The sequence below is a fragment of the Pipistrellus hanaki genome (genome assembly GCF_964339955.1).
Source record: "Pipistrellus hanaki genome assembly, chromosome: 10".
NCBI lineage: Eukaryota > Metazoa > Chordata > Mammalia > Chiroptera > Vespertilionidae > Pipistrellus > Pipistrellus hanaki.
The window spans coordinates 16,478,369-16,503,324 of NC_140512.1; the positions used below are offsets into that span (position 1 = coordinate 16,478,369).

General features: G+C 49.5%; 1 protein-coding gene across 4 annotated transcripts in view; it reads left to right on the forward strand.

The window, feature by feature from the left end:
• ATXN7L1 (ataxin 7 like 1) overlaps positions 1–24,956 on the forward strand; it is a 234,334-nt gene that overhangs the window by 87,299 nt on the left and 122,079 nt on the right. The window contains exon 4 of one of the 4 annotated variants that reach the window (XM_084897811.1): positions 14,118–15,342. The exons of the other annotated variants lie outside the window; for them this stretch is intronic. Within the exon in view, the coding sequence (XP_084753937.1) occupies positions 14,118–14,203 (86 nt within the window). The 3' untranslated portion in view covers positions 14,204–15,342. Of the gene's footprint in view, positions 1–14,117; positions 15,343–24,956 lie in introns of those variants that run through there. 4 annotated transcript variants of the gene reach the window in all.

Here is a 24,956-nt window from a genome sequence, read left to right on the forward strand (position 1 = left end):
ACAGCCATCGCTCTATTTAAATCCGAGGGAAGAATGTTGCCAGCTCCGATGCAAAGGTCAGGCTGGAGCCTCCCCGTCCGAGCAGTGAGCCGGCGGCGTTTCCGGAACAGCGCTCCCTTCCCGGAGAAGTAACTCGGGGAGCTGGCAGCCCGCGTCTGGGGGGGGACACATGCTTGGGAAGCGCTGCGGCCAGATCCGCTCCGCAGGGAGACTCACAGCAGCCGTGAGCCGTCACGGCCCTCAGAGGTCTTGGAGGACAAAGCAAACACGCATCTCTCGCGCCCTGGAGGCTCATCGCTCGCAATTTATCTGAGTTCGCCACATGCCCTGGCAACGATAATAATGCGCTTTTGTTTCCAATAATGTGGCCCCAGACACCATCCCACTCCTTCATCTGGTGCCTGAGCAGAGAGGCAGAGACCTTTCCCAGCCCCTGGAGAGGACACTGCCGCGGGAAGAGCCCGCTGTCCCCAGACCACGTGAGGTGTGTGCTGTGAGCAGGAGGGTACTGGAGGGTGCTTCTGATTACACATGGCTCACGCCTCCCACCCTGACGCTGGCACCCAGCTCCAGTCTGAGCTGCAAGGCCGCTGTCGCAGTTTTCCTTCTGGAAGGGCCTCTGGCCCGGCAGGCCGGGCTCATGGTTGATTGTCAACCTGTGAACCAGGAGGTCACGGTTCCATTTCTAGTCAGGGCACGTGCCTGAGTTGTGGGCTCCATCCCCAGTGTGGGATGTGCAAGAGGCAGCTGATCAATGATTCTCATCATTGATGTCTCTCTCTCTCTCTCTCTCTCTCTCTCTCTCTCTCTCTCTCTCCCTCCTTCTCTGAAATAAATTTAAAATATACATTTTTTTTTTAAAGAGCCTCAGGAGCATATGCTCAAGGAGCTCGTTCTAGTGCTTTGCCCAGGCCACGGGCAGTCAGCCCCCTCCGAGAGTGTCATGTGTGAGGATCCGTGTGGGCTGACCTCGGGACGCTGCAGGTCTCAGAAGAAGGTCCCTGGCCTTATTGCTTCTGAAGTCACAGTGCTTGTCCCATCCATGTGTACTTACTACGGCAGGTCCGCCTCCCCGGAAAAAGGAGCTATTGAAGTGGCGTGGCCTCTTGCACTGCGCGGATTCTGGGAGCTGAGGAAACGTGGTCGTTAACATGTTGTGCAGGCCTCTCCCTCTGCTCTTCCCCGGGGCCAGGCCCTTCTGAGAAATAGTACATAGATTTTGTGGCTGCATAGGAGACACAAAATGTCAGCGGGGGGAACAGAGGATGAAACAGGAATTAAGCCATTTCACTTTGATGAGTCCTACTTCTCATGGAGCGAGTCACCATTTTTTTCCAGAGAAAGCAGCTGTAGTCTTTCGTTTACAGAACTGGAGCGACAGGTTTCTAAGGTTTGGTTTCTAACGGATGCCATTCTCTGCTTATTTATTAGCATCATAGATGCTTTGCTTTTCTCCCCCAGGAATTATGGCTTCACATTCCTGAGCCTTCTCCAGAGGTGCGTTTTTCTAACACAAGTGTGGCTTCGTTCTTGTCGAAGCCGTGGTTTTCTGCTCGCCTCTCTGTGGCCACCCTCCCCGGGGCGTAACCCTCTCCAGCCAAGTGCCCGTCCCCACGGGAGCACTGCTGCTTCTGTCCCCAGGAGTGCGGTCACATTGACGCCAGCCCTGACTGACCCCCTAACTCTAGGGCCTGCATTACTGTCCCATCTGGGGCGTGTCCTGACGGTGACACCAAAAGGAAGTAAATCCATTGCTGGTGCATCTAAGGAGGCAGGGGTCGGCAGCAACTCTCTGTGCCATTTTCTTAGCTGCCACTATCATATTCTTACCACTGGGGACTCTCACCCTAGGGTTCGGTGGCCAGAACCCTCTGCCCTCACAATAAGCCTTTGCCTCCGCTGTTCTTTATGGGAGGAGGAGGCTGATGTATGTTTGCTGAGAGGGGCTGGGACACCGGAGGGGGTGGGTGCCCCGTGAGAGCTACCCCACTCTGTGGCCTGTAATGCTTGTGAGCCAGGAAACCACCAGCTGTTTTGGCCACCGCGGATGCATGCCCATGGCGCAGGCAGCAGAGCTGTGCTCCTCTCCTTTCTCTTTCTATGGCTCCATCTCCCCATCCCCACTCACCTGCAGAACTTACAGACCTGTGTCAGTGGTTTGAACAATATGACCCTGACCCCGCATTCCATCCTTTTTAGGCTCTTTGGTGTTTTCCTTCTCAATATTTGTTTTATTCTTCGCCAGCACTGGAATGGCGTTGTGCTGGCGGCACCAGCACTGGAATGGCGTTGTGCTGGCAGCACCAGCACTGGAATGGCGTTGTGCTGGCAGCACCAGCACTGGAATGGCATTGTGCTGGCGGCACCAGCACTGGAATCAGGTACTTCGTTGTCCCTTTGGTTTAGGATTTAGTTCAAAGTACAAAATAATGGAGTTATAATACAATAGCTTGGGAGTTTCCTGTTTCTGGTGTTACCCTGATAAATGTTCACCGGGTCCCCTAGCAATTAGGCCACACAGAAAAAAATACCGATGCCAAGTGGTAATTTATGTGTGTGGCTTTAGTTTTCACATGTAAATGGTGGTCAGGGGGGAGCATTGCTATTGTTTTATTTTTGAGTTTTAGTTTAACGTCTGATGGCCACCAGAGAATATTAGTTATGTTAACCATTTTATAACCTAATGATATTTTTTTTGTGACTAGTTACCAGGTGATCGGGTTTCTGTTTGTTTGTTTGTTTGTTTTTGTAAATATTTTTATTGATTTCAGAGAGGTAGGGATCAATGATGAGAATCATTGATCAGCTGCCTCCTGCTCGCCCCCTATTGGGGACCAAGCCCACAATCTGGGAATGTACCCTAACTGGGAATAGAACCGTGACCTCCTGGTTCATAGGTCGACACTCAACCACTGAACCATACCAGCCAGGCAGGCGACCAGTTTTTTAATGTATCACATGATTAGAAAATTCATAGAATCTCTTTTTTTGTGATTATTCATATAATCTAAGTCATTTTGTCTGCTTGGTCTGTAATCTCTGAGATGGATATAAGTCTCCTGTGATGGATATAAGTCTCTCCTGGAGCTCTAACAGCTTTTGCTTTACAGTTTTGAGACTGCACTATTGGGTGCATATAAGTTTATGACTCATGTCTTTTTACTGGTGGAGTCTTCATCCCTATTAATGCTTTTTGCCTTAGGTCCTATTTTATCTGATTAACTTTACTGCCCAGTTTCCTTTTGGCCAATATGTATTTGCTTTATCTCTTTCCAATCTTTTATTTTCAACTTTTCTGTGTTATTTTGTTTTAGGTTTTTCTCTTGTAAGCAGTATATAGCTGGCTTTTTAAAAAGTCCAATCTGATAGTGTCTTATAATAGGTGAGTTTTAACCATTTACATTTATTGTGATAACTTTATATATTTGAACTTATTTTTACCTTTTAATTTGTGTTTCTGTTCATCTTGCATTTCATTTGCTTCTTTATGCTTTCCTGCCCTTCATTAGATTACCAAAGTTACCTTAACCCTCTTTCTGCTTTGTTCCTCTGCTAGCTTGGCCACAATAGATTTTACTTTATTTCCAAATTGATCTATGTATTTAAATATCTATGTATGCAGTGATTGCCAAGAAGTTTTTAGCGTGCATACTGAAAGGTTTTTTTTTTTTTTTTCTAATAGACTACTGCTTTCCTGAATCTTTTGTCTCAAACAACACAAAGACCTTTGCATGCTTCTCTTACTTAATGTCAACTGGTAATTACAACCAAGAATGAAATCCTGGCTCAAAACATTGCCAGGCATTCTCAGCCTCCCACTCACGGGGGATTAGGGGCATCCTGATTGATTTATAAAGCGCGAGCTTTGTACTCATCCACTCCGTCTCATACCCTGCGGTGCTTTGGTCGTCTCTCGAGTTCAGAGTGAGACATTCACTTCCAGCTCATAAAAATCTATCCCTCAGATTCCTGAAAGTGTTCCAACGCAGGATTGGACAAAGGAGACGTCGGTATCCCGGGGTCCCCTGCGAGGGCCTGTTCCTGTGAATCCTGTTTCTCACGCGGGAGGTTTCTCCTGAGCGGCTCCCTGTTCACACCTGCTTGCTTCTACCTTGGCTTCCGGAGCTTAATGTGCGTGTGAATCACCCGAGAGCTTCTTGCTAAAATACAGATTCTGACTTAGTAGGTCTGTAGTTTCTTAACACGTGTCCAGGGATGTTGGTGCTTTTGATACGTGGACCGCACTTGGAGGAGCAAGTGCTTCGAGAATAACGTCCAGCTAGGAAAACGGGGGCTTCGGCTCTTGGCAGGGTTTCTTGATCCTTCGTAGAACAGCAGATAACCAGAAGAAGCATTCTCTCTGAAGTGGTTTGGGGTTCAGGATCCTTTTCATTCCAAAGCTCCCTCCCTCCCCCAGAAATGAGTGCTCTTTCAAGTCCCTCTGCCCTCCATCCCTCTGCAGGTCAGCACAACACGGTTCACGTCTCAGGCTTATCCCTACGTCACACAGAGGTGCCTCTGTGAGTCAGTGCCCAGAGGAAGAGCCTGCCTCGGGCCCAGGGGCGGGCTTCCTGGCAAATTTATGTGTAAGACAAGCTTTTAATAGAGGTACACTTTTAAATAGTCACCAGGAAAAAGATTCTCTCCTCGTAACGGGTATCCATTTATAGGACTCAGCTGTCGAAGCTCAAGGGTCGCATTAGGCTTAAGTTTAATCTTCTGTGCGCCGTAATTTACAGCGCCGGGTAAAGCATTGTACGTACAACTATTCCAGTCATTTGCCGTGATAAATAGCTATTGCTCTTGGCGGAACAGGAACGCCATCTCTGCTTTCCATTTATGAATATTGAATGGTCTCAGGCAGGCTCTCGCTGCACGTTTTTAAAGAGGAAATCCCCCACGGATCGCATCTCCTCCCTGGCCCCACATGTAATTTCCCTGCCATGTGCACCCGTCAGCCCCGGTCCAGATGGCGGTGCTGCCGCACACGTGTGCTGCGGGTGGAGCTCGGCGCCCTCCTGAGGACTCCAGGCGCTAGTCCTGCTGAAGGCTGCAGTTTTGCATGGAATGCCTCGAGCTGTTAAGTAGGAGACTTAGCTCATGGCAGGAAGCCACCAACCAGGGACCAGGGAACTATCTTAGAGGTGATAATCTGATGCAGGAAAAATAGACGGGGTGTGATTCTGTTGGATCCCTGACAGTGAGAAGATGGTGTCAGCTAGGGAAATGGAAACTAATGGGGGCAGAGGGGGGGCAGGGAAGTGCCCGGGCTATGAATCTCTAGGGATCCACTCTTTAGGAACGCAGAGACACACATGCCTTCCACCCAATCTTTCCTTCGTTCAGATGCTTTCATCCCTGCCAGCTGAGAGGAGCGTGACCAGCTTGTCCTAGGAAATCCCTTAGATTCAAGTCAGAGGATCACCCTCACCTCAGGCTTCCAGGAATTCCTCCTCTCGGTCCCTCCCACCTCCGTGGATGATCTTTCTGCGCCAGAGGCACTGAAATCCTTAGCCTGGGGTTCTTTGATTTGTCTCTCGTTTCCAAGGACCCACTAGGTGCCACGCATGGTGCTGATGGTAAGATAAGGACTAAAGGGTGAGCGTGAATGAGTGAAACAGTGAATGAGTGAAACAGCGCAGTCTTGCCTGCTTGTGCAGGCTGTGGCGGAGACCGCCTTTCATGGTCACACTCCCAAACGCCGCTTCTCAGCCATACCGCTGGGAGATGATTCTTTCGAAAACCGAGACGAGAGGCTTCTGTTCTCACTACCGCCTTTTGAGGGTGATCATATCTCTTTAGAAAGATCTACGGCATTTGCCACGCACGAAGCATTCTCACGTCGCTTGTTCATTTTGATTTCCATAACAACTCTGTGAAGGAGACGGGTGAGTGCTGGCTTCCCTGATTCGGAAGCTCAGAGACGTTCAGTGACTTTCCGAAGGTCACACAGCGGAATGGGGCAGAGCGGGGACCCATACGCCGGACTCGACTCCCCCCGGTGTGTTTTCCACGAACAGAGACCCCGCTGAGGAAAGCGCACGGCACCAACAAAAGGGTGTGACCCCTCTTTGAGGCCAGTTTGCCTGTATGAAACTTCCAGCATTTTTCAGTTTCTCATTCCAGACGTCCATGCAGCAAACGCATCCTCTAGCTTTCTTGTATCGCTTTCACCTGGGACCAGGGCTTTCTGTAATAACTCTTCAAAAAGCAGCTTCGCAGTTTTAACTCTGAAGGAACCGTATATTCGATCTGCGACTAGGTTGTGATATACCCTTTCATTTCCTGACCAGAAGATCCCAGCAGAACAGACATTAGAGTCATCTCAGCAGACACCGAAGGCAGTGGGCTGTGTTCTGCATGAGAACGGGCCACTCAGCATTCCGATTAGTTGCAACTTCGGGCGATGAGAGAATTGTGCAGACCGAAAACTCCACGTATGTGTTCCATGCATGTAAACCTACTAATGAGAATGGGTTTTGGCAGAAAGCTAAACGCTGATGTTCCTGCCACCAGAGCTTAGAGCTGCTCATTAGTATTCTGAGAGCTGGAGATAGACACAGATGCAGTGCAGCTCTATCTCGATAACATCACTCATTCCCAGGCCTCAGATAAGTTTGTGGAACAGGAAGATGAGAGGAAGCAATCCAGAGGCAGACGTGTACATGAGTGGCTCAAGAGACCTGCCAGTTTAGAATGCCTTTGCAACCTTGAGTGACCTCCCGCCTCCCTTTGCCCGTCTGTAGAATGGGCATGGTGAATATGCTCCTAGGTTAATATTAGACTCTAGAGGCCCGGTGTATGAAATTCATGCACTAGGGTGGGGGAGTCATAGGGGGGTGTCACTCAGCCCAGATTGCACCCTCTCGCCGTCCAGGAGCCCTCAGGGGATGTCCAACTGACGGCTTAGGCCCTCTAAACCGTCAATCAGACATCCTTAGGGCTGCCACAGAGGCAGGAGAGGGTCCCACCACCCTTGCTGCACTGACAGCTGTGAGCCCAGCTTCTGGCTGAGCAGCACTCCCCCTGTTGGAACGCACTGACCACCAGGGAGCAGCTCCTGTGTTGAGCGTCTGCCCCCTGGTGGTCAGTTCGCATCATAGAGACCTGTCATCCCGCCGTTCAGTCAATTTGCATATTACTGTATAGAATGATAAACTTGCAAATGCCTGGGCACGAGAAATTGTGCTATAAATATGCCTCACGGCTACGTGGGAAATGGGAATTTTGAGCTGAAATGTATCATGGGGCAGTATCTTGGCCAGAGACAGGAGGTGGGGGTGGGGGCCAAGGGCTTGTCTAAGGAAGGAAGACGGAGAGACCGTCTATGAAGCAGTCTGGGGTAACATGGTGAAACAAAACAGCCCACATTAACGTGTGGACATCTGACCTGAACTTAGGTGGGGGGGAAAATAGGGGGATTGAAGACGAGTCTCTGTCTTTCCACGGCACAGGCTCTGCGGTCCTGCTCCCAGCACCCCCTGAATTCCAGAGGGCTGGGCCCGGGCAACGAGGAAGGCCTGGGACACCCGTGCCCACGTGGGGTTCGGCTGCTGGGTATGAAGGAGGGTTATGTTAGGCTGCAGAAGGGTGAGGAACTAGGCGGACCCTGGAGTCAAGCCATCTGGCGTAGCGGTGGCTCTGCTCCTCCCCAGCTCGGAGACCTTCAGCCAGTCCTTCCATCTCTGCCTGCCTCAGTTTCCTCATCAGCCATGTGACGGGCGTGTGAGACCCTGCCTCGGGGAGTGTCAGGATGAAATGAGCAGCTCTGAGTTAGCGCTTAGCAGAGCACCCGGCGTCTGTGTGCGTGAACCCAGCGAGACACTTCTCTAGCCTTACTAGGTCCAGCCACGGCAGAGAAGAAACACATACCGGCTTGGCTGAGGAACGCTCACCTCCAGAGAGAGGACTGGACGAGGTGACCGTCTAATACACATGTGTCAAACACAAGGCCCGCGGGCCAAATCCAGCCCGCCAGGCCTTGCAATGTGGCCCGCACCGCGCTGTCATCACTGCACTCCGCTGTCAGTTTATGACATTGTCAGTTTATGACTGTTCAGTAAACCATTTGGCCCGCGATTTAGGCTGGATTTTAGATTTTTGCCCCTTCTCTGATTGAGTTCGACACCCCTAGTCTAATACATGGTTGTTTCCAGAGAGGGGGCGTGGGTGGGAAAGAAGACAGGAGGGCCACGGCCAGAGCTGGGCCCCTGGCTGGCAAACAGAGGGTCGAAGAGGCCAGACCTGTGCTCAGGTGGACCATCTTCAAACTTGCCAGGTGCCTCCTTCCTGCCCAAAGGGAGGTTGGAAGCAAGGGGGATTTTTTTTTTTCCCCCCACAAAAACAGATTCCAGGGACCAGTATCCTAGGAATGTGGGGGTGAGGATTTTTGTCTCCTGTCTCCCAGGAGTCGGTCTTCCCCAGTCATTAACTGATACCATTTCTCCGCTCTGGACTCCTGCAGAGTCTCTCCGTGCTATCTGTCTCCCTCTCATCTGGAGCCCGCGTGCGCGGTGCCTGCCTGCCAGCTCGCCGCCCGGCAGCGTGTGGGCAGGTGTGCTCCCTCCGCGCCATCTTCAGAAGGATTGGATTTCAGGCCCGCAGAGCAGGTTTCTTAAACCCACGGGTGAAAGCAGACAGCCTTCATGGGCTGGATGGTGTTTGCCAAAACGTGGCCTTGAAACAGGATGGAGTGACGGCTCCTGGCAGGAAACCTGGTTCCCCCTGGGCGTACACCCATCCTGAACAGCTCCTTTAAAACCGGGAGCCATTTGTCATCTTTTGATTCTCTTCCAGCGCTGTCCCTGTCACAGGTAGATAAATGAGGCGGCACACGGGTGTCCACACGCCAGATCATCTCATCCCCGCGGCTTCCCGGGGAGCCGTCACTCCGCCAGGATGGGGAGCACCGCGGGGTGGTCCCCGGCGTGGGGACGGTGACTCTAAGCAGACACTTTGATCACACGTCCCATTTATATGCATGAAATGCTTTCAGAGGATCTCCCAACCCCCGGTGTGCCATTAATAGGTGTGTTTCTCATTTCGGAATCTTGAAATAAATCATGCGTTCGCAAGCTCCACCCATCATGTCTGTAGTTCCACAGGATGCCGCTAATCAAATCCATGTCTGGGCAGAAGCCAGCGAGCACCCTGAATTAGAAACGGATAGGGGTTGGACCTGATGGTCTAAAAACCCTTGATTACAGAGAGCCGAGGGAACAGGCGTGGTGCGTTTCACTTTACCTCGAGTTGCATGCTGGTATGTAGCTTGTAAGAGACCCACCTGGCTTCTACACAGCCCACGGGGGCCGCCCCATTTCATTGGTGCCGGTAGCTAAAGTCACCAGGTTCTTCCCAGGGTGCCATAAGGAGACGTGGCCTCCCTGATCCTTTTTTGGTGGCCAAAAGGTGGGTGACTCATGACGCCCTGCGAATGAAGGATCGGCCTGGCCGGCAGATGAACTTGGCCAGCCAAGGCAGGCCTCGCGCCCACACCGCGGGGCTGAGTGTGTTGCTGGTCCTGCCAGACGGCTTTGATTTCTTCTCTGGCTATTGGTCACCGCCTTCGCCCCCGCGGCTGCTGGGTTACGGGTGTCCATCGTCACCCAGGCCCAGGCTTGGCCGGATCAACTCAAATTCATCCCCGAGCACAGGAAAATCACCGGCCCTGGTAGTGTTACTGTGGGTCATTGGGCATCGCTGAGGCGACCTGAGAAAGGAGCAGGGGGGCGGGGGAGGAGGTGCGGGGGGCCTTCTAAAAGCTGGATCCGTTGGAGATGTGTGCACAGGGCACTCAGGCTGTGACCATAACAAGTTTATAGTCCGCTCCTAATTTTCTATGGTGCTAAAGGAGAAATTGAGCATGAACTTTAACTTTTGAAAATAAATCCCTCAATGGAGCATTCGCCAGTGGTATCATCCTAGAAATCTTCCCGGGGAGTGGTCCTATTTTCTTTTATGTTTTCCCAATTAATCAGTGGTGGGTTGTTTATTTATTTTTAGAGAGAGAAGGCGGAGAGAGGGAGAGGGAAGCGGGAACCAATATGAGAGAGAAACATGGATCGGTTGCCTCCCTCCCGCACACGCCCCAATCAGGGATCAAGCCCTCAACCTGGGTCTGTGTGCCCTGACCAGGAATTGAACCCGCCACCTTTGGGTTCACAGGAGGACGTCAGCCAACAGAGCCACACCAGCCAGGGCCTAATCCGTAGTGTAATGAGCAGTGGAATGACCCAGTGGGACTGGAAGTACAGTGCGGGAGGACACTTCCCAGGAGGTTCAGAGACGGGTCTGGGTTCCTTTCCTGCCTCTCCCAGTCTCTGTTCTTCGTCTGTGCATTCTGTGTGCTTGCTGCAGCTGCTTTCTCAGGCCAGGGGAGGATCAAATGAGTTACTGAATGTAGCGCTAGCCGCAAGCCCAGCCGTAGGAAGCACATGATACGTCTTCGCTGTTAGGATGTTTTTAGGCTTACAGAAAAAGGGGGAAGAAACTCTTACTTAATCAAAGATGATAAAACGACAAAATAGTTTGTTCGCTGAAAAACAGGCACGAACTTAAGTGACTCTTCAAGGTAATCCCGCGTTTCATTCGTGGTAAAATTACATAATCTTTTTTTTCCTTAAGTTTGAAAGGCTGAGCCAGTTGTACATGATACCTTAAACCCACATGTTGACTTGCTTTAGAAGAGTGACTATTTTGAAAGTATGATCATTCTTGGCGGGGGGGGGGGGGGGGGGGGGGGGGGGCGGAGGGGGTCCAATTTCAATGCACCTCCTGTCCATTGAAAAGAGTTACATGTAAAGAAGATTTCCATTCCCTGGATTAGCTCTTCAAATTCCTGCTCTCTGTTCAAGCTTTGTCATAAAGCAAGGGCGGGAGGATTGTGGGTTTCTTGAGGAAGGAGCTCCTTATAATTCCTCCTCATTGCCCAGCGTGTCTGGCAAATAGTAGGCACTCCATCAACGTCTTGTGAATGGATGAATGAATAATTTAGATGTTTAATCCTTTAAGTCAGCGGTAGTCAACCTGTAGCCATGCATCAGAATTTTCAGAGGGGCTTGTTAAAACACAGATTGCTGGGCTCTGGCCCCAGAGTTTCTGACTCAGTAGGTCAGGGTGGGGCCCAAGAATCTGCATTCCCACCGAGTTTCCAGATGGTGCCGATGCTGTTGGCCTGGGGGCTCTGCTTAGAGAACCACTGCTTTGGGGTTCCCTCCGCTGCTTACGTCCCCGGCTTTGTTGCCTTTTCCAAGCCTTCCAAGAGATTAACATCTATAACTATATCCTACCTTGGCCCATAGAACTGAGATAGATTTTGATCAGGCAGAGGAGCAACCTGGATTTTTTTTTTTTTCTTTTAATCAAAAACTACATCTCATTCCTTGTGTGACAGAGCCAAGTTACAATGGACCAACACCTCTTTCACGACTGTGTCTGTGCCGGCAGGACACAGCCAGGGGGGTGAAGTCGAGGGGCACACCTTGCAACATTTAAGCCAGATTTTGGAATCCCCACTTAATGTCAGATCTGGTTAACTGCGAAGTTGAAACGAGACACGACCTTTTGCAAAAACTGCAGAAGAGCAAGAGGGGGCAGGAGATGAACATGGGATACAAAAGGGAACCCGTAATATGGAAAGTCTTTTCGTACCAGCTTGTCGGCCTGCCTGAAGTCACGAGGCACCACCACCACCACCCCTCACCACTCCCAGTTCAGAAGCGAGAGCATTCTGTGGCCTCAGGAAGTCTGCTCTCTGCGAAAAGTCATTCTTCTCATCTCAGGTGTCACTGTGGATGGCGGGCGAGGAGGTGAATTCCAGACCCAGGTGTCAGGGAGCTCTTCCTCCCTCCATCCCTCTCTTCTCAGGACACAGTCCTCAAGACCCTGAGGACATACGGTATAAGTCATGCACCGGCCCGGAAGAGAGTACCAAAGGGACACCAGGCTCCGCGAACAGAGAAGAGATTCGCAGGGAACTAAAGGGAAGGCAGGGACCAAGGCCTTTCTCTGAGGTAGTTTGGGGTGTGTTATTATCTGTTATAACCAATGGCCCAACATTTAGCAGCTTAAAACAACAAGTATCTATTGCCTTGCACGGTTCCCATGGGTCAGACACCTGGGAGCAGCTCAGCTGGGTGGTTCTGGCTCGGGTTCTTTAAAGAAGTTGCAGTCCAGCAGTCATCCAGAGCTGCAGTGTGTCATCTGTGGCTGGAGGCCTCCATTCCTCCCTCTCAGTCCTGTAGACCTCTCCATGGGGATGTTCCCTCAGAGCCAACAATCAGAGGGAGAGAGGGCGGCAGTCAAAATGTCTCTTAGCTGAAACCGGTTTAGCTCAGTGGTAGAGCGTCGGTCTGCGGATTGAAAGGTCACAGGTTCAATTCCTGTCATTGGCATGTACCTTGGTTGCGGGCACATCCCCAATAGGGGGTGTGCAAGAGGTAGCTGGTCGATGTTTCTCTCTCAGTTTCTCTCTCATCGACGTTTCTAGCTCTCTATTTCTCTCCCTTCCTCTCTGTAAAAAATCAATATAATAAATATTTTTTTAAATGTCTCTTATGGCTCTACCCAGTTTTTGCTCAGTGGATCGAGCATTGGCCTGCAGACTGGAGGGTCCTGGGTTCCATTCCAGTCAACGGCATCTTGGTTACAGGCATGAGCCCTGGCCCTGTTCTGGGTGTGTGGGAGGCAATCAATTGATGTGTCTCTCCTATTGATGTATCTGTCTCTCCCCTTTCTCTAAAATAAAATCAGTGGAAAAATTTCCTCCTCTGAGAATTAACAAAAAAACAAACAAAAAATCCTTTTCTGACCTAGTCTCAGAAGTGACACACCGTGACTTTGCATTACTCTGTTTATTAGAAACACTAAGTGCAGCCTGGGCTGGGGGGAGATGAGGCTCCATTCCTGAAGGAGCAATGCCACCACAGAGTGAGCCTCTTTCAGCCTCCCCTGTTCCACTCAGAAAAGCTCAAGAAGAATTGTTATAGGGCCTTTGGTTAAAAGATGATTTTTTTTTTTAAAGGACTCCAGAGAGGATTGTGGCTGTTTTGCTGGATCAGGCTGATGAGAGGTGGGTGGGTGGGTGGGTGGGTAGAGGAGGGGACATTGGAATCTCTCTGTGGGCTTTGAGCCCACCGTCCTAGAGAGGTCACACAGCCCCTTCTCTCTCTCTAGGCTAGAGCTGACCTTGCTTAGAAAGGTCTGAAGCCGCCATGAGTTCCCAGCCTCAGGTTTGGTTCCAAAGAATAGAAAGACGGCTTAGAGCTGTCTTAGGGCTAGCTGCTTAGAGCCAATGGTTCTGGAGAAAGAGCCGCCCACAGCACTGTGTGTCTCCTGGGGTTGTCTGGCCTGCCAGGCCCTGGTAGGGAAAAATGGGGGTGTAAGGTAGAAGGGGTATCCTGGGCTGTGCCTGTCAGGAAGAGCATTCGGAATGTGGAGGAACATGCAGCCATGGCTTCTGGGGCCACCCCAGGGACCCTGCCGCAGGGGTGGTGTTTATCTCACCCTCCCTCACCCCCAGCTCCGTAAGTGGATTCCGCTCAGCAGTCTTCTTCTGAGGACGGAGAACCGCGGTGGTCATATTGTACTGTGTCTGTTCTTATCTCTGCCATCATCCCCCCGGGGAATAAGCTAATCAAACTAGCTGATGATTTTACAGTGAGAGGAGATAGCTAATAACTTGGATGACTAGTATTAGAATACAATGTGATGTGGATAAATTGGGTCCGTGTATTAAGGGCTATAAAATGAGATTCCATCAAGGCATGAATAATGGGGCCTGAAGAAAGGATTAATCAAATACCCCATTAAAAGGTGCAGGAATTCTGGTCAGAGAGCCCCTCTTTAATTACACTCCTGCCCCGAACCCCACCTCCACTCCCTTCCTCTGAAGCTGCTTTCTGCTAGGAGAAATAAGGAAACGGGTTGAGAGGAAGTAATAGAAAAATTGGGACATACGTTTTGATAGAACAAGATCACGAAGACAGATATAAGCAACCGGTGTTTAATTCAGGGGAAGCAAAGGCAATTGGCATGAGTAATCGCTTACAAGTGTCATTTCCGAGGGAGCTCTGTTGATACCATTCAGCAAATGCCAACAAAGCATTTACTTTCCAAAGGGAGAAAGCAAGACAACAAGAGAAGTGAAGGCATCTCCAGAAACGGACCGGAGAACAGCCAGGCCGTAGCGAAGAATCATGTGTGAGACAGACCGTGCAGAAGACAGACACGACTTCCGGAAGATCTGGGAGGACTCCCGTTGTCCAGAGAAGGCTTCCCGGGAGAGGAGACCCCGCAGAGCCCTGGAGGGTAGACAAGCTTCCACGTAACTGCAAATTCGTGAGCACACTCTGGCGACAGGGTCTAGGGAAAATAACATGGGCTTGAGCAGAGCAGGGGGCACCTGTGGGATTCTCCTCTCCATTTCCACCATCACCACCCCGGTCCACGCAACCCCATCACGTCTCGCCTGGACAACAACAGAAGCCTTCCAGCCGTTTTCCCTGCTTCCACTCCTGCTCCTGCACAATCCATCTCCACGCAGAAGTCAGAATCAAGAGCAAAGTTAATCACGGCATTCTCTTGACTTGTGGCTTCCCATTGTTCTTAAGCTAAAAGCAAAAAACCATTGTCATGGAACCACATCCTATGCCAGGCTCCCTTTCACCCTCTATATGCTAGTCCCCCCGGCCTCTCAGGATTTGGGCGCATAGGGTCTTCCCGCCACCAGGCCCTTGCACGTGCTTTCCCTTCTCCGTATGTGATTTTCTTTCACACCCAACCCCATAACCGAAGCTAACTCTGACTCATTCTTCAGAACGCATCTTAAGGATTATTGCTCCCAGAAGACTTCCCTGATTTTCATAACCACGTCAGCTCTCCCTCGGTACCTTGAAAACAAACGTGTGTTGTGTGTGTGGCTATATGATTGATGTCTGTCCCCCACACACAGAGCCACACGTTCTACAAGGGCAGGGACCCAGTCTTCGCACCTCCCAGAGCCTATCACAGTCTCGGTAAATATCTACTGACTGGATCATGACCTTTAATTAGGAACCATGAGGCTAGTTGAGAAATTATACTTGACCCATACGTATGAATTCATCCTGGGAGGTAAACCTGAATTTGTGTCCAGACTGCCACCTGCTGGCCGTGCTGTTGTAAATAAATCACAGCCTGGCAGAGCCTGTTTCCTCATGTGTAACAGCCAACGCACATGGTGGTAGCAAGGAAGTCATTCATCATATATGTAAAAGCATTTTTTTAACTGCAGACATAAGTATGCTGTCGTTTTTCTCTGTGCCTGGCACATTGGGTCATTAAACATCTATTGGATGGATGGATGGATGGATGGATGGATGCATGGATGGATGGATGGATGGACAGACGAACAATTAGGGAACCAGTACAAGAGTCAGGAAGGAAACCTGGCATAAGGAGAGCATGATGAAAGCCAAAAAGAGGAGAGGGTTTTAAGAAGTCAGAAGAAGCTTGTTGATCACCCGCAATATCACAGCAGCAGAGCAGACAAGGAGAAGGAGGGTGGGGGGGGGGGGGGGTCATTGAACTTGGGTAGGAGGAAGTTAGTAATGACCTCAGGGCAAGTCCTTCTCAGCCTTTTCACGTTGTCTGTGCTTTCAATGACATGCCTTAATTGTAACTTAATCACTTTACTGATTTTTATCTTTGGGGGGGGAATCAAATTGATTTGCACATACAGCAAAATTGGGGAGATTACTCCAGCTGCTGCCAGCAGGTGCTGACAAGTGAGGAAGTGCACGTCGGAGGATAAGCGACTACACTAAACATTTATTTTAATAAGGCCTAGAAATCCTTCGTTATTTAATAGATTGCCATGGAGAATTGGGTTTCAGTTTCAAGGGCTGTGTTATTTTTAACTCCGTGTGTTCTGGTAGCCATAGGGCTGTATGTGTCGGCAAGGATCTCGGGTACGAGATTTCGTCTGAGGGCGACAGTACATTTCTGTGAGGTTTTTTTCCTGGTGTGCACGGGCGCGCGCACACACACACACACACACACACACACACACACACACACACTGAACTCCTAGCCTTTCAGCATGGCAACTCAGGCCTCACCTCCCTGCCAAGCCCTGACCCAGCCGGTCTGTTTGTGTGTGAGCCGTGAGAGTGAACCTGGGTCCCATACTCATCCTCTCAGGGCTGACTCCTGGTGAATAAGAAAGACACCATGAGCCGAAACCGGTTTGGCTCAGTGGATAGAGCGTCGGCCTGCGGACTGAAAGGTCCCAGGTTCGATTCTGGTGAAGGGCATGTACCTTGGTTGCAGGCACATCCCCAGAGGGGGGTGTGCAGGAGGCAGCTGGTCTATGTTTCTCTCTCATCGATGTTTCTAACTCTCTATCCCTCTCTCTTCCTCTCTGTAAAAAATCAATAAAATATATTTAAAAAAAAAAAAGAAAGAAAGAAAGAAAGAAAGAAAGAAAGAAAGAAAGAAAGAAAGACAAGATGAATAAATGAAACTCCGTGGCCACTTCAACAACCATCTCACCTCCAGTGCTCCAAACTGGGCTGACAAAACCAGGAGCTCAGGAGAAAGAGGTTAAGAACAGACTGGAAGAAGGGCCCACCACGTATTTTGTTTCTGTGTGGTAGCCAGTGGTCTGGAACATGGGCCTGTGGTTAAAGGAGGTGGTATTCCAGAGGTACTCACAGAGAAAAAGGGAAAATGTTCTGAGCTTACTTTTCTTGCTTCAAACCATAGTAAATGGCCAGATCTAATGTTCCTTTCATCTATCTTTTATGGTTGTTACATTTGGTGAATCTGGTTAGTGGTTTGGAGTCCTTAGGTTTTTACTACAGCCAGACCCCTCTTAGGCAATCGTCTTCGATAAAAGCCTACTGGTGTCCAACCCTGGACACCAGAGCATAACGTGATGCCAAGTCCTGTTCCGAATGTGCTTCCTACTAAAGCAAACTGCACTGGAAGACCTTAAAGAGCATTTCCTGGTCAGTTCCAATCGCAAAAAGGGTTGTGTGTTTTTTGTTTTTTGTTTGTTTTATTTTTCATAAATCACCAGTTCCACAGAGAGCTCCCTCCCCTCCAAATCATGTTTCCCTCACTGCCTTTGGGAGCTCCCTTTGCTCATATACTCACGAGAATATGATTATGGTGGGTTGTTTCCCCTTAAGAACATGGTTAACATACAGCTTTTTTTTTTTTTTTTTTTTTTTTGGACAGATGATTATTAGCATTAAGAATGAATGCATTTGACCCTAGCTGGTTTGGCTCTGTGGATGGAGCGTTGGCCTGTAACTGAAAGGTCCAGGGTTCGATTCCAGTCAAGGGCACAGGGCTGAGTTGCTGGCTCGATCTTCAATGGGGGGTATGCAGGAGGCAGCTGGCCAGTGATTCTCTCTCATCATTGGTGTTTCTGGCTCTCTCTATCTCCCTCTCCCTTCCTCTCTAAAATCAATAGAAATATATATTTTTTTTTAATTAACCCATTTTTAAAAAAAAAAAAAGAATGAACGCATTTGAATGTGTTGATGTGCACCAAGAACAAAATCCAGACAGTAGAAAACTTCAGGTTAAACAGCTTGAGCCTTCAACAGCTAGATTGTAAGGACAAGAAACAGATGGAGGAAGAACTGGTCGCTTAAAAAAATAGACATCTGAAAAATGGGCAAGATGAAGCATGGTGCCAAGGATGCACACTTGGGTGATGAAGCCATAAATGAGCTCCAGGAAGGAAGTCGGGAGTGTGGGTACTTTTGGAAGGGGGTGGGCTGCGCTTGGGGCAGACACACAGCCGGGCTTCTAGGGTGGCCAGCCCAGGGCTCTGCCTTCACCTGTGGGTGATTACCAGGGTGTCCACTTTTTCATCTCTCCCAGGACAATGCTGCCTTTGGTTTGTGTAGGTTTCCTGTGTCAGAGCTTTTTTTTTTTTTTTTTAATATATTTTATTGATATTTTACAGAGAGGAAGGGAGAGGGATAGTTAGAAACATCGATGAGAGAGAATTATCGATTAGCTGCCTCTTGCACACCCCCTACCAGGGATGTGCCCGCAACCAAGGTACATGCCCTTGACCGGAATCGAACCCGGGACCTTTCAGTCCGCAGGCTGACCCTCTATCCACTGAGCCAAACCAGTCTCAGCTCGTGTGTCAGAGCTTTATTTCACCGTAAAAAGAACACGTTTCTTTTACTGAGTCTACTTGGGGTTCATACTGCCTGCAGCCTTTCAGGAATCCGGCTTTGGGGAGAGTGTCTTGTCATAAATGATACTTTACCTTTTTTACTAAGAATTTACTAAGTTGTAAAGTCATCTGGAAAGATACCTGTGGGGTTGTGGGGCAGCTTGGTCAGAATTGAGAAGAAGGTGAAAAGAGGTCCTACTGATGGCGCTTTTCCAGGTTCTGGCTGCTGAAGACTCCTTCCTAAATAAAAGCTCCCCCTGGCATCAGCCACATGGCCCTCCGCCCTCGCGCCTCCTCATCGTTGGTAATCTTGATAAACCACCCAGGGCTGTTTAGAGGGACTTTCCCTACCGATATCGCCACTTTCTCCACTTCTTTTGTCTCTACAAACGCCAGTCGGAAGTGACTGCCCTCGTGGTGTGATTTTAGGGTGGCCTCTGACATCTCTCCCCCTGAGACATCAGTCCTTCACCTCCAGGCTTACATCCCTGGGAAGTGCAGGTCCGCCAGGGCATTTACGCTTAGGAGGAATACGTGGAGTCCGTCAGTCTTACCAGAGGGTAAAGTCGTCAAGAACAGGACTCCGGAAACCTGGGGTGGGGGCACAGGAAGGGACAGCCCTAAAGATCGTGGCATGGGTTTACCTTATCTTCTCCTTCTCCTTCCCCTCCTCCTCCTCCTCCTCCTCCTCCTCCTCCTCCTCCTCCTCCTCCTTCTCCTTCTCCTTCTTACCAGACCCTACCTCCACGTGTTGATGGTTTTTAGTCTCGAACTAGAATCCCACTAAAACACAACATTTGCATCAGTCTCTGGGGCTGCATGAAGCTAGTTGTTCAACTCTCAGTGCATGAGCTGAGCCCACGGTTTGGGAATAAATGGGAGATTGACTTCATCTGCTGTTCACCATTCAATTCTCAACCCGTCATAGTACTTGGCCCATAGTAGGTACTCAGTAAACACTGAATGAAAAAAACATGAATGAATGAATGAATGAACGAACGAACAAGGGACCAGCTTGCAGCAGGAGAGAGAACAGAGACCTCCCATGATGGGCTGTGAGAAAGCCACAGCTGTCCTTCCTCAGCTTCCGGGGCCATCCACTTCCCCTCACCTCCTCTCCGGAGTTGTTTCCTCACCTGTAGCCCAAGGTGGACCACTCTGCTGTGTGCCTCCCTGTCCTCAACAAGAAAACCAGCCAGCCAGCGCCTAGTTCTTGAGAAGTAACAATTCTTGTCACATTTTCCCCGTTTCTACACTTTTGGAACCATAGAAGTATTTTCGCACACATTGTCTAATTTGCACTGCACCATAATCCCATGACATACCATAGGGAATTCCCAGTTTATGGAGGAGGAACCTGAGACTGAGAAGGACTAAAATGACTCCTGAGAGGCAGAGCTATCGTTAGAACCTGGAGTTTGGGATCCTTAGAGCCAATAGCCTTCCTACTGCACTGTCTTAGCCACTGTGTGGAGATCCCAATAAAAGGGGGCCGAGAGCCAGCGTTGCCCTCAAGAAGCTTAAAATGTAATTCAGGCGAGAAAACTACCTTCAACAACAGGCATAGGCCAGTAAACATATTGTAGCACTGCCTGAGCCTTCCCTGGTTTTCCTTCCCAGGAATGCAATGAACGATCCCTTTGCTGCTGCTGTTTCTTAGCAAGGTTCTCTCTATGTAAACTTATTTAAGGAGTATAGAATGGGGGGACTGGCCAGTCTTCAATGGTCTGCTATAATGGAGAGAAGAAGAGGGTAAATAAGAGAAAGCCAAAGGAAATCCCAAAGACGGATGTTAATCAATTGTGCCAGTCTCGCACTTCAGATCTCACGAGGAATAGCCACATAGAAAAGGAAAGCAAGGGGCCTGAATAATCCACAATCCACGTAATCATTCCCTTACACCGGGGTTGTCTATAACAGGACTAAATGCTGCTTCCTTGCACACCGAAATGTCCACGCTGCTAGACTTCTTTCCCCAAAAACTTTTCACTTTTCCTCTCTCTTCTGATGCTCTCCGTGACCTGTGCAGGAGGAAGGGCTGACGCTGAAGCTTGGGAATGTTAGGCGAGTTGCCCAAGCCCCAGGGCAGTGATGGAACTTGAACCCGAGCTCTTTCCGGCCCTGAACTCTTTCCCCTCTTTCCCTCCTGCAGCGGCCCCGCTCTGCCTTCTTTTCAGCATCCTGGAGAAAGTCCCAGCAGTGACGGTCCCGCCACCCGCGAGTCCACAGCACGGGCTCTTGCCAACTCTTGCTTGTATTACGGTGGTTAAGTGTTCACTGGCCGCTTTGTGTGTGTTGTAGTCATTTAATTAGTCCATGCCTGGGAGGAAGAGGTGCTTTATTTATAAGCTTAATAGTGAACATTTCCGAGTCTTCGCTATGAGCTTGATGGCATTAGGATGATCTCAGTCTGCCCACTGCACTCCTAATCCACTTAACACCAGGAGGTTGGCCGGCACTGGCTTCACTCGGGGCACAGCCAGGGTGCAGAGGGCTGCAGGAGAGCCACAGCGAGGTGCGAGAAAAGAGGACAGCCAGATGAGGGAAAGCAGGGTAATGAGAAAAACGTGTTAGGGACTTGGAAAAAAATAACCAGGTCTCTTTATGCTCCTCTTGAGACAAGGATTTATCTTCTTGGGCCCCAGGTTGGGGAAAATAGTACTAAGGTTGACAGCCAATGTTTCTCAGCCGCGATTGCACAGGAGGCTGGCCTGGGAAGCTTTCGCATATCCTGATGCTAGGCCTCATGTCGGTTTTAAAAGTCCACACGTGATTCCAATGTGTAGCCAAGCTTGAGGACCAGTGGTCAGATGGGTGATGGCGGCTTTGTCACGTGGAGACCTGTCTGCTGGCTCACCTCCCTGGCAGGAGGCAGAGGCTAAGGCTGCAGTGGCTACACCTTCCCCCGGATCCCTCTTCGGGTTCTCGGACTCCTGGGCCAGGTGTGTGTGCTTAGCTCCATGGTGGGGGGACCTGGCTTCTGGAGGACATCCCCATGCCATCAAGGTCAAAGATGACAAGAGCAGACACACGTTTCAGTCCATCTTCATAGGGTTCCAGTTAAGGCTTGTAGGTTCCAGATTGTTCTTGGTCCCCACCACCACCACCACTTTCCAATCTTTTCTTCCCAACTGCCTGCCCCAGGGACTTTACATCCCAGCATCAAATGCAAAAACAGCAGCCTTAAAGAAGTCTTTTAACGAGCAGCTACTAAACTACTATTGTGAAGAGTCAAATACCTGTTACATACCCTATATATTGTAATAAGAGAGGGATATGTTAATTAGCAGTTACACCATGAGGTGTAACGACCCACCGATCACGGATCTGCAGGAGGGTGGAGAGCTACAGGAGGGGGTAGGGCAGCAAGCTATGAGTGGGGGAGGGGAAGGAGAGTGGAGGGAGCTAAGGAGGGTGGCAGAGAGCTACTGGTGCATGGATTCATGCACAAGGCTACTAATATATATAACATAGACAAATGCCATATATATATGTATATATATATATATATATAACATAGACAAATGCATATATATATATATATATATATATATATCCATATCTATCCTTGTAGTTCTGCTTCTTCAGTTGAACTCTGACTGGTTTTCAGAATTGTGGAGCAAGGTATTGTTTTTATCCATAGATGGTAGCCAGTATAAGGAGAAGATGCAAAAGGCTCCGAATGAAAGGCAAGGCAGGTCTGACAGTTTCCTATCTCCACTCCTACCCCGCCCCCCCATCCCAAATTGACACCTGTGGGCAATTTGAAAGCCTTTGGTAGGGTGTAGGAAATCCCCAGGATAAATCTTAAAAATGCAAATTCCTGGGCTTCACCTCAGATCTAGGACTTTCAAAGGATTGAGAAAGTAGGAATCTTTTAAAAGCCTTCCCTCCCGCAGCCTTTCTGGGATGCTGATAATGTTCTGTGTCTTGATCTGGGTGCTGGTGACATGAGGGTATTTCGTGTGCCCAGTGTCATCAGGCGGCACACTGTGTGATTTGTGCCCTTGCCTGTATGTATGATATACGTCAATTAAAAAAAAAAAAAAAAAGCTCACCCTAGCCTATTTGGCTCTGTGGATAGAGCATCGGCCTGCAGACTGAAGGGTCCCAGGTTCGATTCCGGTCAAGGGCACATACCTGGGTTGAGGGCTCGATCCCCAATGGGGGGCGTGCAGGAGACAGCCAACCAATGATTCTCTTTCATCATTGATGTTTCTATCTCTTTCTCTCCCTCTTCCTCTCTGAAATCATAAAAATATATTTCTTAAAAAATAATAAAATTAAATTAAATTAAAAAATAAATAGCCCACTTCCCACCCCCACTGTCCCACAATGCCATATCCCAGTGACTGGCTGAAGTGGGACACCACTGGGCCAGATGCTTCCTTGCACCCTTCCCAGCAAAATTCAGAGAAGAGGAACAGAAAAATGCTCAGCAACTGGGGATAAGACAATCCACAATCCTGGTGATAAAATCTTATGCAATTATTTCAACTGAAAGAAGAATTTGAAACTACGAGGTGGCCAACCCACTTGAAGTGATAGGAGTGGGTGGTAGCCAGGATGTGGGGGCCAGTGTGGAAGGTCACGCTGGAGCCAGATTGTGGGAAGCTTTGAATGGCAAACTGAGGAAAAGCAAAGCCACTTTCAAAGACATAGGGCTTTCTTCTGAGGAGGGGCTTACAGGTTTTTAGAAGAGTGGTGGATAAAAGCAACGTGTTTTTTTTTTAAAGTGCGTATGTCAACATAAAATTATATTGTTCATCATATTTAACTGGTGAGTGACAGGGCAGGCCTTGGCACTGGAAATGGGGACTTTACCTTTGTTTCAGGACAGACGTTTCAACCCTACTTATATCTAAAGCACCTGCAGTCTGTACACACTGTTCTGGGGTCCATTTAAGCAGGAAAAACAAACAAAAAAACAAGAAAGCAGTTAAAACCCCTGTTGTGCCATCCGAAGGCCTAGTGGGTTCCTATGGGGCACAGCTGTTACAAGTGCATTAAGAATTTTTAATTGTAGTGCGGGGGCAAGCTTCACAGGCTGGTTCGTTTTTCAAGCAAGATGTGTCCAGAACAAGTCCTGCAGTTGCTCTCAAAGGCAAGGGGGAGGGGGAGAGGGGGGTAGACCTGAGGGGGAGGGGCTTCAGGAGTGACAACAGACTTGGTTTGAATGACCATCTTCTCTGGACTTTTGAAATACAGGAGGGCAGGCCCCACCCCAAGTGGTTCTGAAGCGCCCCACCCCGATTTAAACCCACCCACCTGGAGGCTGTCCTGTATCTTCTTTCATGTCCAGAGATGGCGCTTTCGCAGCTCCTTCAGCGGCCCTTTCCTGAGTGTCACCAGGATGTGCTCCTCCCTCTCCCCTCCCCTCCACTACAACAACTCCAAAGAGTAGCACTCTTGAGCTTTCAAAATAAGGACAGAATTAGTCTGAAAAGCATCCGTTAAGAAAAATGAAACCATAGGCATTATCAAACTTTTTTTAAAAGGCACAGTGTCTTTCTCGTTCTTGTTTGAGTTGAAGTATTTTCATTTTACCCTTGCTTATCCTCCCGTCCTGTAACAGTACCCTAAGCTTCGTGTTGAGGACTATCCAGAGGGAATTCTTTGTGGAATTTCCGCAGGGAATTCCCTCTGGAACCCAGGACCCTCCCACACGCCTCTCCCCCAATTCCCCGGCGTGTGCAGAAGGAATGCACCACGATCTTAGCATCTTCACAGCTTAAAACAATTAACAAGACACATCTAATATGGCAAACAATAGCGTGGGGCATTCCACAGGGAAAGGCCAGTTCTGTGCCGTTTCCTTTCTTCCCCTCACTCAGAGAATTAGAGAACTGAGGTCCATGAGTGGCCTCCCCACACCCCACCCCCCTCCCGGACACATGGCCTTCCCCAAAACAGGACGTGAGCGCTGCTTCACCATTTTCCAGCGTTTTTGTTTTTTTTTCAGGAAAAGGGAATTCATGTTCATGTGTCCTCCCTGCTAGCTCATGAAACCACCTGCCTTCTGCATGATTTCCCGAGGTGGGCCCAGCTCTGGGGACAGAGGCAGCCCTGTCCACACCCCTGGCTCCGAGAGGTTCTGCTCAGCTCTCACGTAGCACTTCCCCGGAGGGCGGCACTTGGCTCATACACATTGGCAGAGGCAGCGGGTGCAAAAGCCCCAACCCCCAGGCTTGAGGAGGAAGCCTCCGGAAGCAGGAGGGGGAGCCTCAGCTCTCTGGCTCAGTCACACTCGGGTTCAGGTCGCCTGCAGGACACGCAACTGGGTCACTGTCTGGCAGGAGGATTCCCGCGAGGTAGGTGTTATGTCTACGTGGATCCTCCGGGGCAGAGAGCACCTGTCCGTTGGTGTGGGCCAACAGGTGACATCTACTCAAAACAGGATTACAGAATGCTAGAGCTAGAAGGAGAACTCAGAAGGTAGATTCAGCCGGGACCGGTTTGGCTCGGTGCATAGAGTGTCGGTCTGCAGACTGAAAGGTCCCGGATTCGATTTCGGGCAAGGGCATGTACCTTGATTGCGGGCACATCCCCAGTGGGGGGTGTGCAGGAGGCAGCTGATCGATGATTCTCTCTCATTGATGTTTCTAACTCTCTATCCCTCTCTCTTCCTCTTTGTGAAAAATCAATAAAATATATTAAAAAAAAAAATAAATAAAGAAGAAGAAGAAGAAGAAAGATTCAACCTTGAGCCCCCTGTGTCAGGAGAGGAGGCCAGACAGGTGGTTTGCCCGGAGTCCCTCTGGTAGAGAGAGAGCCA